Consider the following 18,603-nt stretch of genomic DNA (forward strand, 5'->3'; position numbering starts at 1 on the left):
CGTTTAATGTGGATTAAAATGAACCCGCCCAATTAGACCCATCATACTCCTTTTAAAAGCACGAGTTCGGAAAATCTTTTTTAGACAAATATACCCCTTTATAGTTTGAACTACCTTATCTATAATCAAATTTTAATTTTCAATGTTCAATATTACCCTTCACTATTTTAAATATTTTATTTATATCTTAATCTATCTTAATCATAATTATATCTTATCCTAATCTTATGTGAACCATGTTTAGCTTAACAATTTAAAAAAACTAATATTAATAAAATATATAAAACATAAAAATGATATTAGTTTGTTAAGATAAAGAAATTACAAGTAGATAACATATTATAATACATGAAGCATTGCAAAAAAACCATAAAAATTTTTAAAATTACAGAAAAGCCCCTTAAAAGTTCAAAATTATAAAACTCATCCAAATGTCTCAAATATTAAAATAAAAAACATGAAATTAATAAATTAACACCAGTTTGCAAAGAATTTAAAATTTACAGTTAACACTTCAATGTCTCAAAAATTATAGAAACACCCTCAAAAGTTTAAATTACAGATAAGCACATTAAAATTCTAAAATTTTAAAACTTACAAACAACACAGATGAATTCAAGAGATTACCATGATACACCTAAAATTTTTGACATTTAAATTTAAAATTTTTAATTAACACCCTCAATATCTCAAAAATTATAGAAACACCTTCAAAAGTTCAAATTATAAAAAGCCACCCTAAAATTCTAAAATTTGTAAATAAAATAAGATGAATTTAAGATATTACCCTTAGACACCTAAAAATTAAAATTTGCCAAAATTAACATCAAAGTTTTTAAAAAACTCCTTCAAAATTTAAAAATCCTAAAAAAAAACTCTAAATTTTCAAAATTTTTAACTAACACACATCAAATTCGTCGATTGGTAGACCGCTGAAATTTAACATTTTTCAAAATTAATCTATAGTTTTAATAATTATAAAAGACACCCTCAAAATTTTAGAGTTACAAGAAATATACTAACATTTAAAAAATTACCACCAACACATGAAACATAGAATTTACAACTACCAAACTTAAAAGTAAATTTTTTTTAAACTCTTTTAAAATTTTAAAACTTATAAATCACACCCTCAAAGTTCAAAACCACAAAAATGGGCTAAAATTTTAAAACTTGGCAAAGAAAAGTATAATTGTTTGGTATTAAAAATATTATAGATTAAAAATTATCGGCACTATATAAATTAAAGTAATTTCATATAATTTTAGTAATAAGTTGGGGTAGCCAAAATACATTCGTAACATTAATTGATAGATGTTTAAATCCATAGAAATGATAAAACACTATAATATTATACCTTAGCATTAATTGATTTTAATTTAGAAACTTTAATCTTTGACGTTAATAATATTTATAGGGTAAAAGAATACAAGGAATTACATATGGAGAAACTATTAGAATATTTAGAGATAACTTTAAAAGAATTGAGTTATTTCCATTGCAAATGGGAAAGTGATGGAAATAAATCTAAAATTCAGAAAACGTCAATGAATCACTTGAATTGGCATTAACATAAGACATATCTATTAATGAAGCACTGAATGAGTTACATTAAAAAATAATTTAATAACTTTATCCTAATCAAAGAAAAAATCTCCATGGAAGACATAAGAAAAATTAGTAAGTATTCATAAATTCCATACTGTGTTCTTCAAATTAAATATTAATATTATAATCTAAGAGAAATTGGTAATGAATAATGCAGGTATTTAGTTTAGATCTTTATGGAAAATGACAGGGATAGAGCAAAGGTAATATTATTGAAATAACAGAAATTCTTATTGGATGCACATCAGAAGAATTCATTTTAGAGGAAAATAAAGAGATAGCTTCTAATTTATTTAAGTAATAAATTAGGAACACAAAGAATTTTATATATATGAAATTAATATTTATTCTCATTGAAATAGAAAAAAAATCAAAGTCTATATTTTGAGCAGTTTGTGTTGAACATCATAAGTACATTTGACTTCTTTGTAAAGTTAAATGAGATGATAAAAAATTAACGAGCCCAGAAAAGATAATAGCATAAAAAATACAAAATTAGGCTGATGTCACAATTGATGTAGATGATGAAGACAATACTCTAGAGTTGTCCGAGAAATGATAAATGATAAACCTGAAGAAGGATTGATCTTAACTCAATAAAAAACAAAATAGAAGAAATAAAAATAATATTTTATGAATATTTTATAGAATAGTTTAATTATTTTGAGTGAAATTAGGAATCTTTAGAAGGGAGTTTCATGAATTTTTTTCAGTACTTTTATATTCTTATGTGGATGTTTTTATCATATAAAAGTATACTAGAGTTAGCATTAATCTTTAATTTATATTTTTTTATGAAGTCTATCAATGATTAGGAATAAACTTCATATTCTCTTTTAGATCATTTTAACATACTTTAAATCAATCATTTTGCCATATTGGTTTTAAACATTCACCTTCCTTGTATAACACTATTTTAATATTTTTCACTTTGCAATGCTATACTTTCTCAAATAAAGCTTAGTTTCATATCTGTCAAAAATAATATGAATATTCAAATTATTTTTAAATTATATTTGTTTTTTGTCAATTCAAATATCAACATGAAAATTTAAATTGGGTGTATCTCATTTAAACAAACATAAAAAAATAATCGGGATGTAAGAGTTTAAAGAAAAAAATGAGCACAAACTGCCAAAAATACTTAATCATGGTGTTAAATCACATGCATTGCACGTGTGTAAAAACTAGTTTAATTAAATGGGTGGGTTTTGGGCGGGTTAAGTGATAGGCGGGCCGGGTGGGTAAATGGGCATGGGCAGAAATTGCCTTCCCTAATTTAAATATTTGCCCTTCGAATCATCGTAATTTTGAATTGGTCCCTAAAATTGTTTCTTTCCCTCGTGTTTACCCTCCAACATAATCTATTTAGAATATTCTGGGGGATTAATTAAGAATTCTAGCTGAAAGACACCAAACCTACCCTTGACCGCTGCCTTGAAGAATTCTTGCTCGTTCCGTGTGACTAGAGGGAACACAATCAATACGTTGTCTAACTTCTTAGAAACTTGGAGTACTATCGGAAATCCATGCATCTTGGCATCGGAAATCTTGAAGTTTGTCCGCATGGACTTGCTCTCAACTCCCTGCATCCTCCATCGAGGGGCAAGAGTCGTATATCACGTCGATGTCCATATAGCAATTTATAAACCGATCTGCTTCATGAGGAACCGTAGATGGTATGATGATATATCGAGCGCTCAGGTTCGATCAGGTATTTGTCCAAATTAATTGCAAGGTGACGGCGGTTAGAAAGCAGTCAATCGATCGGTCGACTTCGTATTAGAAGAGTCATCGGGTACCGGCAAGATTCACCGGCGATTATGTTTTGGGGGAGGAAATAATTCAAGGGGCCAATATGTGATTACAACGATTTAAGGGAAAATTTAACAATATGAATAATTTGGAGGGGGTGTATCGAAAACAAAATCACATATATATATCTTCGCTCTTCCACGATACTTACAGTGGGAATGTGCACTATTTATTACTCTCATTATATATAACACCAACCGACACGAGTCATAAATTTCAAGCCTCGAATCCTCGTCTCTTTTAGAACTCTATCCATTTCATCTAGGAACTTGTGTTGACTCTGCTTCCCTAATGAACGCGTAGCGGTTCAAAACATAAAAAGTATAATAAAAAAATTTTTAAAAAAATCTTAATTTTATTTCGATACATCATTTTAAAGTCTTTGAAATTCAGAAATCAATTGCCACTGGTACGTAAACTAGTGTAGATAAGATGCACAAATCTTTTTTTTCCTTTTCAATTAAGTTTTTATTAGTCCTAGTTCCTACGTGTTGCAAAGAGGTGTATGATATTCAAGAACTTAAATGATAATGATATAATAAAATAGTGATATGAGATTATCATTGTGACCTGAGTTAATACGTTATTCAATATGATGATTGTTGCTGCTCATCTTGATCTACATATCACATGATCATATGTATAGGAAAAAACAAAGACATATTACTCAGTGCCCTAATTTTCATGTCAACTATACAATAGGCTGCTTTTTAAATTGTCTATAAAATTAATATATCAAACTAGTTGCATATGGATTTTAAATATTTTTGTTTTTTTCGGAAATATGACATCAAAATCCGGCAGAAATCTTATTTGGTACGGAATTCAAATATTTCGTTTTTTTTTTTAAATTTGGTTAAATATACGACGAAATTCAACTTGGCATAGATTAGTGGAGATATTTCGAGCAAGATGGAATAGATGAGGATGATAGGAGAGAAAGTGTTGTTGGTTATTTGAAATGGATGGTGTAAATTGAAAACTGATTTTCTTTTTAAATTTAGAAGTTGATCGAACGTGGAGTGTAAACAGGGCAAAAAAATTTAACAAAGGAAAAGCTGACGTGTCACATTCAGGACAAGTTAAGGTCTTTTGGTTCTTCTTTTTAGAGTATACCCCTATAATAGATAGTATCATTTGGAGGGATACATTAGACGACATATTGGAAACTCCACACAAAATTATCCTCTTAATGCTCCTTAAAATAGAAAAGATGTAAGATCCTCTTTTGATACCAAGATTAGATATTTCATGGATGCACATTTTATTGACGAAAAAATATAACTTCATAAATGACAGAACGTCCTTCTTTAAAGTATTCCACTCTGCAAGAATTTTGACAATGTGTGAACACAATTATTGGGCCTCTCCTCTTTTTCTTAGGGGAGTTTGGTTCAATTTCTATAAATTATAAGAAAAGGAATACAACCAAGATATAGATTTCCTTGTATTTCTTAAAACAAATTGTAGGAAGAGTCTTGAGAAATCAAAAAGTATAAATTTTCTTATTTATTGTACTTTGTTTGTTTGGTTCAAAACAAGAAAACGGGCCCATTATTTTATAGAAATAGCAAGTTTTTCTTTTTTTTCTTTCTTTTTGTTTGGTTACATATGCCAAATTTATAGAAAAGTATCAACAACCATATTCATCACTTTACAACAGCTATTTTAATGGCTAGTTTGGCATGCACAAATCTTATAAAATCCTTCTATCCTCAACTATCCATGAATACAAAATTTTCACAGTTGAAAAACATGAGTAAGAGTATTAGAGATCGTGGTGACTCGTCAGGTTCACCAAATCCAAATGTATGTATTTTGGTTAAAAAAACTATTTTCCCAAGGACCAGAGACTTGGGTTTTTTTTTTCTTTTTTGTAATCAACGTGCTCAGAAACTATCATAGAAACCAACATATGAAGAATTATTTTCATATACAGATGAAGATCGAGAGCATGATGAGATGTGGGATATAATGGAAAAAGAAGAAATAATGCTAAGAGCCAATGTTTTAAAAGTTAGAGACCAAAATGGGTGGTAGAAGTATCCCTATTGCAACAATATCCCCAACACAAATTGGAACATGAATGATCTCTTAACTCACATGCACGATGTTGGTAACAATGGGTCTATGCCCAACATGGGTAAAGAGGGGATTGACCAGCATCGTAGACTAGAAGTTTATTTACTTTGGTTAGATCGAAATCAATGATCTAAAAAAATCATGTACCACATTAGCAATTTCATGTCGTAATTTGATTTTTTTTCATGTAGTAAATTAGCTCAGCTATTAGTCTTTTATCAAAATTGATTGCCTCAACTGAAACGTACAAGTTCACGTAGATTGCGTTCTAATAACGTCCTAAAGAACGTCTTATCTTATTATGAATATTGTAAATTAGTTTGTAATCTTATTTAATTGACCATCATCATTGCCAAAAGCTCAAATTGAGTCCAATCAAGCTCGAAATCAGCATGATAAAAACAAATCAGCACCAATAGCTCAAGCAGAGTAATAAACTAAACCAAAAAAATCATAATATAGAGCTAAACAAGCTCAGAACTGAACCAAAAATATTATAATAGAGAGCTAAACAAGCTTGAAATCAGCATGAAAATATCAATATTAACACCAGCAGCTCAAACAGAGCTCAGAACTGAACCTATTTACACAAAATACAGAGCTAAACAAGCTCGAAATCAGCGTGATAACATCAAAAACAGTACCATAAACTCAAATAGTGCTCAAAATAGCACCAATTCTCACACAATATAGAGCTAAACAAGCTCAAAATCAACACCATAATCCATGAATACTTACTAGGGCTCAGGATATAAATAGATTGGTCACAAAAGATTGTCTCACCTATAAAACTATGATGTAATGTAGGCTACTCTTCTGAGGGATTGCCTCACCCAAACATTATAATATCAATGTAGGTTGCATTCCACACAAAATTGCCTCGCCTAAACATTACATAATAAATATAACCTGTATTCTCAGTTCGTTATCATCATCATTGTCCATCTAAATAAACATGAACAAAAAGAACCCATACCAGAATTAAGTACCAAAGAAAGCCATCTGTCATTAAGCTCAAACCGAGCATTATATACCACAAGAAGCCAACAACCATTACCTCAATCTAAGCACAAATAGCCAACAATAACAATTAGCAACATAAATATGGCCAAACACAAAGATTAGCTATATGAAGTGCAAAATGTAAAGTTTGCAATTAACAAAATATATGTACATGTAGACATGTAGGAATTAGAAACATGAATTTCAACATCTAAAGTTTGCAATTAGCAAAATATAAGTTTGTGTGGGGATTTACATTAATCCATCAAAGGAAGGATGTATCCCATCCTTGGTCCATCTCAAGATTTACAATAAACCTCTTCTGCACTGTTTTCGCCAAAAGTCGAATTTGTTGTCGAATTCATTATATCTTCGGTCGATTACAATAAATTCAAAGAAAACAGCCTTTTTATAAGACTCTTTTACACAACAAAAAGAAAATTACAACTCTTGAGAAAATAAACGCAGGATCGTTGGTTGGATCACTGCTTTCGTGGGTTCTTTGCCTGTGCCGGGAGCGCGTTAGCTCGTGGACCACCAAATCACAGATTCTGATTGAACCGTGAGAGGTTTAATGATTCTTCCTTCGTTATTGAAGTTAGAAATTGAAACGATATCTTATCGAAGTAAGATAGTCGTTCTTCTTGAAATCAAGTCAAAGCCTGAATGTCAAGGGGTTGCTCCAAGAACTTAGCTCTCTCTCTCTGCTCTGGCTTGCTCTGAAGTGCTCAAAATGATCAGCCCCTTGGAAAAATGGCCTTAGGAGAGTATTTATAACCTCCGAGAACAGTTGACAGAAAACAGGCTCGCGAGACAGCATTTGCTGTCTCGGCGGGCGAGACAGTGTTTGCTGTCTCGCTGGGCGAGACAGTGTTTGCTGTCTCGACCCGTGAGACGTGTTTGCTGTCTCGCTGGGCGAGACAGTGTTTGCTGTCTCGACCCGCGAGACAGTAAATACTGTCTCGGAAACAGTAACCGCAGGCAGTTTTCGTTTTAACTGCCTTTCCACGTTTCAAACTCCGTTATTTTGGCAGTTATCCACGTGATTCTCGCCCACGACGTTTCCCACGTTCTTGAACAGTTAGTGGCCACGTGTAGGACAGTTGCAAAGGTAGTTTTGACCATCTGAAAGCTGTCTCACGTGCGAGACAGTAAAGACTGTCTCGCACGGCGAGACAGTCAAGTCTGTCTCGCGTGCGAGACAGTAAAGACTTGTGTTCTTCTGCCTTTTTGGATGATTTCCTCTTGAGCTGTATTTGGATATCTTTCAGCATTTTTTGACGCCTACATGCACCTCCTTCGTTTTGATAAAAAAACCTCCTTCACTCTTTCTCACTTTCATACAAGTGATATAATAACATGTCGAGGAATTCATCACTGTATGTGTCACTATGAGACTTCAAGGCTACAGCTAATTGCTCAGTCCAATGTATGATGTGTTGATTTCTAATTGAGTCCGACATTGACTCAACAAAGCTACGTATCAACTTATCATTATTGGATTTTTGAGGTTTTTTTGCTTGAGGAAGGCCTTGTGTTAGACTCATACTAGGATTTTCTACAAGTGGAGCTTGGGCTAGTGTTAGCATCAGATTGAGGCTCAGTCTCACTCTCATGTGAAATGCCTCCATCATCATCATCAAGAGGAATGGCGTTGTTGGCGCCAATCGTATCATAAACTGGCTTAACAAAATTACCCCTAACATGATCATCACCCATGATCTTCTGTAAATGTTTGTAGAAAAGGAGAGACTTATTTATATATTCTCTTAGCGTAGAGTTGCTATTTTCCTGCAACATGTGAAAAATGTGGTGTGAAATTAATTATAATATTCTCAAGTCTAATCAAATTAAATTTATTGTTACGATATGAATTAATACATGAGCCCATGTTTTAAGTGTCTCCTCATCTAGGATTACCATACAATTTTCCTCATCCCAATCTGCACCACTTATGTTGGTGCAAGCCTTCATAAGCTCAAATTTGGATCTCCAAGTTTTCATGTAGTTAATCACATGAAGGTGGGTGTAGTTGGTTTTGAATTTCATGTTCATCTTCAGAACTGTTATTTTGTAAGCTTCAGCTTTGAAGTTTTTATCAACCTTCATTCCGGTATCCGCGAGTTCAACAAGACTTGGTATAAACTCTGCATCATGCTCGGGGCGTCACCACATATTATAAACGCCCTTCAAATTGAGGCTAGTAGCTCCTCTTGTTGCAGGAACTTTCCTCTTGTGAGTCAATTTTTTGGTTTTTTGGAGGGTGATACCTCTTGACTCACATCAATGATATTGATTTGAGGTCTACCAGATTCATCAGTGGTTGGTGACATTTGTTGTGGACCGCTGCCTTAAGAGCTCAAAGATGGGATATTTAAGTCTTGGGGACTATTCATCAAGTTAGTGTATGATACATGTTTTAGGGTCATTCCACTATAGTTCCCATCAAATGGTGGGAATTGTGAGAAAAAATTTGCCATTGTATGTGGCAGAATGAACGGTTGATGTGAGTATGGCATAAAGTTCATATTAATACCGCCTGAGGAATTTGGCGGTGCATGTGGTGAAGAGGGCAAGTTTTTCTTTCCTCCCTCATTGTTAGACATACCGATATGCAATAATAAGAAAGAATTATAAATATGTAAAAAAATAGTAAAATAGTAAAATACCTATATGCAATAATAAGAAAGAACCTATAATCAAAGATAGTTAATTAAGAATTACATAGTTGCAAGAATGGATGATAAATTACATTGTCCATACAAGCACAATTATGAAATAGTAAAATACATAATGAAATATTCGAAAATAATAAAACTACAAGCCAATTTCGGTGGTATCACCATCTTTATACTCTGCGCAATAATCAACTCACATTGCCCAAGCAAGTTGGTCCCAAAGGTCCTTCCATTCATTTCTTGCATCACGTTCCTCTCTTTGTGTCCTAGATTGAGTGTAGTCAACTACATTTGTGTCATCTCCATTTGTCACCTCCTTCATCTCGTCATCAATTTCAACATTCTCATTCAAAATGTCATCTTGTGGATCTTCAATTGCAATTAAATTATGCAATATAGTGCACGCTAGGGAATGGATAATTAGGCTTCGCTGAAAGAATTTTGAACCGATTTTTCAAAGTACCAAAGGTTGATTCAATTTTAGATCGTAAAGAAAAGTGTCTTAAATTGAATAACTCCCTACTATTTCTGGGTGTCCTGCCAATTTGTTCATTTAAATGATAACGTACACCACTGTATGGAGAGATGACCGGCCATGGTAGTGTATCCAGCATCACAAAGGTAATATTTGCCCACATTATAAAAAAATTTGTGATCAATTCGATCATATTATTTAGTTGTCTATTTATTAAATAAGGTGGAAGAATACCATCATATACTCTCAATCCGTGAGGTTATGGTCTAAACAACGCATCTTGTAAAATCCTATAGTCATTTACCGCACCTTCCCACCTAGCTAGGACATATGTGAAAAGTTTATTTGGAGTGTACGCAGCTAAAACATTTTGTGTTACACTTTTACGCTCTCTAAAGCGTGCAACTAGGTTAGAGGGTAACATTGCGTCAATATGTGTTCCATTTATCATACCAATGCAATCCTATCAAAATAGTATATTGTTTAAGATATTAGTTTCTCATATTATTAAATTAACAAATCAATAACGGCAATAATTTATTTCACTCTTACCTTGAAGTAAGGAAATAGTTTTGATTGTTGGCAATTTCCGGTGGAATCTCATTAGGTGCTTGCTTCATGTATCGATTGTGAAGATCATCCATAAAATGTAGGACTTTATTAAAGTACCTACTAACCGTTTCACCCGATCTTATGATTTCAATCTTTATTACTCTATTTTTTGTTTTATGACCCACTATTGTCATGAACATAGTGAGTTGTTCTTCAACTTGGAGGTGTCTTGTGTCCTTTAAAAATCCATTATTTCACAATATATCTGTAAGTTTGAAAAATACTTTAGGCCTCATTCTAATGTAAGACCTACAACTATCACTATATCCTTAAAAGGCACACTTGAAGTGGGTATTTCTACAAAAAAATTCCTCATCTTATCCTCTCTTGATGCATTACAGATTGATTTGCGCCTAGCACATATTCTCAATAAGCAAGCTATTATTGTAACCATAGAAGATATAGACGTATTACCACACATCTTCTTTATTTGTTCTTCATCTATATCATCCATCTACATTAAACACAAAGAAAATATAGTTTAAGGCGTTTATGCCACAATGATGAATGACAAAATTTTGAACAATAAACTTATCCACTAAAGTGTTTTATATACTCACCTTTTTGAATAATAATCATGATTGCACAAGACTATACAACTCAGCCATAATGAGATATCAAACATGTGACATAAAACTATAGGTTAATATCAAGCCATAATAAGTAGTAAAATCAACCGGTAATCAACCCCAACAACTCGGCATATCAACCCAAAATGATGAACTTCAATCAAATAACCCAAACCGCCGAAGTTCACACAAATCAGAGCTTATTTGAAGAACTCCAAACAAATCAACCCAAACTGATGAAGTTCATATAAATCTAATTAATTCGAATAGCTAAATAGCTTGGAAGATCAACCGCAAAATCATAAGGGTTTAGTGTTTTTTAATTACCTCAATAGCTTGGAAAATCACCCACAAGAACACGAGATCTGTTCTCAAATTCTAAATCAACTGCAAAATCAACACAAACCCAAGGTTCGAGCTCGCTGGAACTCCAGATGAGGATGAGAGCAGGAGGAAGAGGAAAAGGCACGAGGGATTTAGGGACAGAAGCGAGAGAGGGAGTTGAGGAGAGGGAACCCTAGATTTTCCGCGAAAATCGCACAAGAGAAATGAAGTTCGAGCTCGCTGGAACTCAATAGATGAGGATGAGAGCGGGAGGAAGAGGAGAAGGAGTGAGGGATTTGGGGGCGGGAGCGAGAGAGGGAGTTGAGCAGAGGGAACCCTAGATTTTCCGCTAAAAATCAAACACCAAAAATGAAGTTCAGAGTGGGAAATGGGGTACATGCTGGATTTCAGTGTTTTTTAATAGGTTTTGTCAAATTTCTACCCAATTTCCGCTCTATTTGAGTGGAAATTGATTTCTGTAAAATTGGACTCTTTTCTGTACTTTATGTAAAAAAATTTTGTAAAATTATTTTGAGCCAAACACAGTTTATAGAAATTGTGGGGAAAATTTTAGTTACGAAACTACACATCCTAACCAAACACCCCCTAAGGGTACCTTGGAAAATTTTAGTTACTCTAAATCTTTGCAGTTTTTTTGGAGAAAAAGGGTACCTTGGATTAGAAAGAGAGCATCTTAGAGAAGTTCTAGGTCTGCACTTGTAGGGTAATGGGAACAAGTGGCATCATTATAATTCATAAAATCTGTGTAGAAAAGGACCAATAACAGCACATAAAGAACTCAAAAATGATTTCCATTTGAACTAGTTTAAAGTTCATTATCCCCATTCCCCACCATTACAAAGCCATGTGTACAAAAGAGCAAATTAGCCTCGATAGCATTATTATTTATAGCATCTGAAACATTGAAGTACAAGTTAAGCTACTGCAGAAGCTAGTGGAACCTCTACACAAATTTCTTTGAATTCAAATCTTTCATGCAAGTCTAAAGCTTAATGCTTACACACCTCCCCTATAGATAACAATAACAAAAAAAGAACACAACCAGTGTAGATATCACACTATATGTAATGGAATAAGAGTACATAGTGGGGCAAATCTCAATGCAAACAACCACCACAGTATCTCCTACAAATCTATAAGGAAAAAAAAAAGGTTAAAAAAGAATAACAAATCAACAACTAGGGTCACACCGATAATGGCTGCTGAACTCCTCATCCACTTACGCCATTCGAGGCATCATAGAGCTTTGAGGATTTATCAGACTTTCTCACAATCCATGTTACTGCCTCGAGCAAAAGAGCAATGCCGCCCAAGATAGCTATAACAATAATGTAAGCTTCTTTCCACTTGTTTTCAGGGCTCAAGATCTGTAGGCCTTCGAAGACATTGACTATGCCGAGAATTATTACAGTGTATCCTACGGCGTGGTGGTATATATTCCAGTAGAGGCGATACTTGTGATCCTTTTTTGGCCGCAGAAGCAATGCAAATAGCTGCAATTGTCAAAAGTCAAATCCTTGTTCAGTATTATGATGATTTGCTCATGCCAAAGCCGCAACTCTTAGGACCACATGATTGCTTGCGAGAAAATCAATTGGAGATGTTGAAGAAGAATATAGCAAGAGATAGAGTATAGTGTTTTTTTTTAATAACTAAGAGATCAGTCCACGAGAAACAATAAGAAGAAAGCGTTAAATCCTTGGATGAAGCAACCTGAAATCCCTTTTCCAACTTACTACTCTGTCAAGGTTTATTTCCCCTATTAAATCAAGGAGCAATGATAATTGCAATGGTAATGTCATACTAACCTAGAACTAGAGTACTCAAACATCATTAAAAAAAGGAACACGTGACTCCAAACTACAATTCATGACGAAAGAACCCACTTGTTTGTATCTTTTTAGTACCAAAGTAGTATGAAATTAATAATAAATTTAGCATTAGTCCAAATCAAATATAAAGGTAAAATACATGGGACTTCAAAGGATCCACATATTCTATTACAATGATTGCCCAACAATTATGTTGTGCTTATAGGAGCTGGTGCATTAGTACTTTCATCATAGCAGCAATTATTAACGTAGTATAATCATAGCAGCCATTATTAATGTTACACTGCTGAGGCTCCATATCCTCTTCAATTAAGGGCTGAGTGGAAAGAGCCGAATTACCCTAATCCTTAACGTTCATTCCAATTTCAAGGGTCAAATTCCTACTATTTTCTTAAAAACCACTACTACGATAGTGGAAATTCTGTGTGGTCTTGTATTATCTCTTTAAATTGGAATGGACAGTGAGAATTGGGGTGATTGAACACCCTCTGAAGGATCTAAATCCAACTGCTAATGTCTCCGCTAAAGGCTTTGACTATGAATTACTTATTAAGTCGAAGCATTTTTTTTATCTTTTAGTAATTAGCTAACAAGTATGATATTAGATAAGCAGTGATGTCTAGTTTTCTTACTTGCAAGGTACCAAGGCTGAAGAGAGTAATCCCAATGTTTCTATGAGTGCTATATACTATTCCCTTCGACTTGCTTCCAAGATTAAGCCCAGTTGCCCACCCAGCAACTCCAACGCCATAACCGATAATCTGGCATGAGACATGAAGATAAAACCAAGCTGGGTCTGCTGACTTGAACGTCTTTAGATACCGAGCAATGATGGCTCCAATTGGAAGCAAAATCCCCCAGCTTACAGCATTCAGAACTCCATGTATCTAGATTAAGAAGGAGAACACAAATTTATGCATCAAGGCCATAACAAACAGAGGAGTAACATACATAAAAGTAGCACATTTGTTCAAAGTGTCAGGAAGTTTGGTATGTCAAGGTAAGCTGATCAAACAATTTACTCCAAATATATGCAGCACAAGAGAGTACCAAATGTCCATATTCACTGCATTAGCTGTGCATGAAAAGACTGGCCGTCTTTGGATCAGTGTCAAAGGGGAGCTAGGGACTGATGCATTGTTTTAAGGGTCATCGTGCAATTGGTAGATGTTAGTAGGTTAGTTGTGGATAGATCCCCCTAGTGTTGTAGAATGCAGATAGACCAGTGTTTTAAATATCGGCCGATAACCGATATTATCGGCCGAGTTATCGGATTTGGGAGCTCTCCGATAGGATAACTTGGATTTTTAATCGGTTATCGTTTTTGGCAAGTTATCGGGGAGTTATCGGCGTTATCGGTACTTATCGGCCGATAAGTAAGGTTTTTTTATCGGGATTATCGGCCGATAAGTAAGGCTATGCAATCGAATGGTTTCATGGTGCGGTCAAGATGTAAGTTTTGCTTTCTACAATTGGTTAGTGATTCTAAACATGATGATTTACATTTTGGTATGTTTATATTTCATTAAGCATGGTTAGATTACATTTTTTAGTTATTATATTATATATATACACCATCTAGTATATCACTCCGATAAATACTACTTATCCCCGATATATCCCCGATTTCCGCTATCCGATAAGAATTTTGGTCGTCCGATAAATTGCCGATAACCGATATTTAAAACCTTGAGATAGACCCCTTGAGGGGAAGTTTTCACTTCTTTACCCTAACAGAAAGAGAAAATTGCTTTTTGACAAATAGACGTTATGAGGGTAAAAGAGTAAAAAAAACACTCGGGACTGTCCAACAATAAAATTACGAGGGATCTAACCGCAATTTGACAATAATACAGGGGTCCATCTGCAATTAGCCCAAATTATATAGGGGGTAGGACCACTGGATGCTTTCAGTGTAGCAAAGACCTCAACCAAAGACCTCAACCAATCATCATTGACTTCATTCTACCAGGTAATTATATTGACATTTTGATATAAGAACGGTGACCACTATCCCAAGCTGGGCTAATGAGAGTGATTCCTGATACTGATATTGATAGCTATCAGATTACTGCATAATGACATTAGAACTAAGACTCCTACCAAGAATGAATATAAAGTAGTTTATTGATGTCACCATGATGCATATATGATGAAAACAAAGCGGTGGAAGCCCACGAGATCATCTTTCAGTTTGTGGAAACAGAATAAAGCAAGATAGAGCAAATGATGGACACTTCCAACTGTACAAAGCAAAGCCAAAATAAGAGAGATGAAAAGAATCAATGTAAGATAACAAAAGAATCACCATCGCGTACAGCTAAATACTATATGAGGTTAAGAGGAAAACTCCAAGCACAGTGTAGCCACGAGAACAATTCCAACACAAGGATTTTTATGTAATAATTTAAGAAAATCAAATGACATCACAAAGAAATCCCTTGATCCAATTAAAAACCTGCATAACAGAAGACTATATTATAATATTAACTATTTCTACTTAATTGTAATAATATAGTAACCTTGAAAATTTTAGTTTAGCTTAATTTATAATTTCATATCGACATGTAAGCATATAAACTTCAAACAGCACAAGCCAAACTAGCAATCTTTGCCCTTAACCAAATAGTAGAAAAGAAAATTCAAAAAATTATATGTCAACTTGGATTTTGTCCGACTCACCCTAGATCATGATCATAAGTTATTTGGAGTAAAATTCTCTTTTCCAAGGAAAGATTTCAACAAATAAATAAATCGTATAAACTAGTAATTCCCCTGTTTAAATAAATAGAAAAAAAAAATCCCACATAGAGAAGAAACTTTCCCCAAAATAATCCACTTCCAAGAATCAAAGAAATGAACTTAAAATACGCGTACTTACCGGCCGTCGGTCAAAATCCAGTTTAAAAAAAAAGCAATAAACATCCGGATAATTTTGGATAAAACTCATAGATCCACCGACATGCATAAAAATCCTAAGTTTTTAACATTTTCTAAATACCCACTTGAAAATATAAAATAGAAATAAAAAACTAAAAAACAATTAAATTTGCTAAACACCACGGTAAACAAAATGGTAAAATTAACAACCAAATATTTTTTTTTTAATTTGGAAAAAAATGGTAAAATTATTAAATACCCATCTGCCTAACTCTATAAAGAATAATTAAAAACACGGAAATTTTTTCTCGAATCAGCTTATTTCGAGTAAAAATAAAATTTACTCACGGTCATCTTCAGAGATTACCAAAATAACAATTTAAAAGTCAAGAAAAATCAGACCCACAAAAAACTCTAGATATCTTAAATACCCTCCTCTCCCAAATTCTACTAAAACACAGTAAAATTACGTTAAAACAGTCAAATTCCCATAATCAGCAAGATGATGATAATAATAATAATAATAATAACTCACATTCTTCTTCTTCAACGTGGAATCAACTCCACCTCCAGCACTGCTCTCTCCTCTGATCAGATCCAACGTACCGCTCGCCGCCAAATTCTCCGGGGCAAACGCGTGCTTAGCAGGCACCCCATTCACAACACTGGACCCCACTTGCCACACCTCATTAACAACCCCCTCCCCCTTCCCAAGCTGCAACGTGGCAAAGATCCTCATGACCCCACCATCGTACTCCGCTTCAAGACCCGAAACCCGATACGAAATCGGGCCCTCCTGAAGCGGGGCGTAGCGGCGTGGATGTTGTAGGGTGCTTTGACGCCCCATTTCTGCCGTCGGGCTGCTTGAGGCGACTAGGGTTTGGAACCGCCATGGCCGGGTGCCCGCTGCGGTTGAGGGCCCCACGCGATCCAGCCGCTGGGGTCCCCGCCGGTGGGGCCGAGAAGGCCAGTGTAGGGAGGAAGGGGCGGAGGGGTTGAAGGTGTAGTGGAGGGCGGGGCGCTGAGGTGGGGAAGCTCATTGGGCAGGGCTGAGTAGCAGGCGGGTTGTTTAGGGTTTTGGACGAGGCATTGGATTTGGGGAGAGGAGGAAAGGGGGAGGAGGAGAAAGTTAGAGCTAAGAGGAGAGAGAAAGGCGCCATGGATTCTTTCTCTTTTTCTTTTTCTTCTTTTTTTTTTCCGGGTGGAGTTTGGGGTGAGCACGCAATTGGGTGTCGGATATTTATGGAGGTGGAAAGGGGGAGCGGTTCGGATCCGGGGGTTTCGGGTACAGATGGGCACGAGATCTGGGGGACTATGCCATTATGGATATAGATTTGGTTTATTTTGGAGGGCTGAATGTAATTTAAATTTGTTTCTAATTGTAGAGGAGGGTTTGAAGAGAAAAATCTAATTATAGCATCAGGATTTTCGCGGTTTGTAATGTGTCTTTCCATTTGTATTCATTTGTCATATTACCTATATATATATATTATATATTAGTATATATTAGGTTATATATTATATATACTATATTTATATATATATATATCTATATATATGCAAGAAAACGGGCGAGGTGAAGCTGGCAGCGTAGGAAATTTCCTACGCTGGCAAGTGTATGACATGTGACGCCCGCTACTAGCAGCATGCGTGTGGGACTCACATGTCATACACGTTGCCAGCGTAGAAATTTCCGCTGCCAGACTCCACGGCTCCCGTTTTCTTCATATATATATATATATATATATTATATATATATATATATATATATATATATATATATATATAATATATATATATATATATATATAAATATATATATATATGAGATTAATGGCGTATCCTTGTCATAGGAGGGGATTTCCTACCTATGACGTCTCTAAAATCACATGATTGAGCCGATATTGTGGATGATCGCCCTCCGTTGAACTTGATCTATATATTCTAAAACCCTAACACACCAAGTTTGGGTGAACCCGTCGTCGTTTGACCCTTCATCCACTCGTATCAATTTTTAACGGTTTTGAATGAATAAAACTTTTCACATGGCTCGATAGAGGATCAAACGACGACGGATTCACCCCAAAACTTGCGTGTTTGGGGTTTTAGAATATGTAGATCAAGTTCACCGGGAGGGCATCATCCATATGTCGCTCAATCATGTGGATTTTGAGGCGTCATAGGAGGAAATCCCCTCCTATGACAAGGATACCCATTAATATATATATATATATATATTATATATATATATATATATAATATATATATATATATATATATATATATATATATATTTATATATATATATAATATATATATGAGATTAATGGGTACTCCTTGTCATAGAGAGAGGATTTTCTCCTGACGTCTCTAAAATCACATGATTAAGCGACATTGTGGTATGATCCCGCCCCGTTCAACTTGATCACATTTCTAAAAACCCAACACACCAAGTTTTGGGTGAATCTGTCATCATTTGACCATTCATGCACTGTATTAATTTTAACGGTTTTGAATGAATAGAACTTTTCACATCGCTCGATGGAGGGTCAAACGACGACGGATTCACCCAAACTTAGATGTGTTAGGGTTTTTAGAATATGTAAATCCAGTTCAACGGAGCGGATCATCCATAATGTCGCTCAATCATGTGATTTTAGAGGCGTCAAGGAGGAAATCCTCTCCTATGACGAGGATACCCATTA

The 18,603-nt window shown here is 34.6% G+C and overlaps 1 protein-coding gene and 1 long non-coding RNA gene across 2 annotated transcripts; both read right to left on the reverse strand.

The window, feature by feature from the left end:
• Window positions 6,132-11,585, reverse strand: LOC109825914. The gene is made up of 2 exons (XR_002243124.1): window positions 11,169-11,585; window positions 6,132-6,568 (listed from the first exon to the last, which is right to left on the reverse strand). It is a non-coding gene; the product is annotated as an uncharacterized LOC109825914 (long non-coding RNA).
• On the reverse strand, window positions 12,119-16,722 carry LOC109826169 (cytochrome b561 and DOMON domain-containing protein At3g25290-like). Its single transcript, XM_020393161.1, has 3 exons — window positions 16,434-16,722; window positions 13,651-13,905; window positions 12,119-12,679 (listed from the first exon to the last, which is right to left on the reverse strand). Exons 1-3 carry the CDS (start codon window positions 16,635-16,637, stop codon window positions 12,398-12,400), a joined length of 741 nt encoding a protein of 246 aa, XP_020248750.1. The 5' UTR covers window positions 16,638-16,722; the 3' UTR covers window positions 12,119-12,397.

The sequence above is a fragment of the Asparagus officinalis genome, chromosome 10, assembly GCF_001876935.1.
Source record: "Asparagus officinalis chromosome 10, Aspof.V1, whole genome shotgun sequence".
NCBI lineage: Eukaryota > Viridiplantae > Streptophyta > Magnoliopsida > Asparagales > Asparagaceae > Asparagus > Asparagus officinalis.

Bases quoted from the DNA above. Each gene is read 5' to 3' on its own strand.
- LOC109826169 (XM_020393161.1), bottom strand. From the start codon at position 16,637: ATGAGGATCTTTGCCACGTTGCAGCTTGGGAAGGGGGAGGGGGTTGTT. The intron at 13,906-16,433 runs GTGAGTTATTAT...TTCTTAATCTAG, and splicing joins CCACGTTGAAGAAGAAGAAT to ATACATGGAGTTCTGAATGC. The intron at 12,680-13,650 runs GTAAGAAAACTA...TGACAATTGCAG, and splicing joins TCAGCCTTGGTACCTTGCAA to CTATTTGCATTGCTTCTGCG.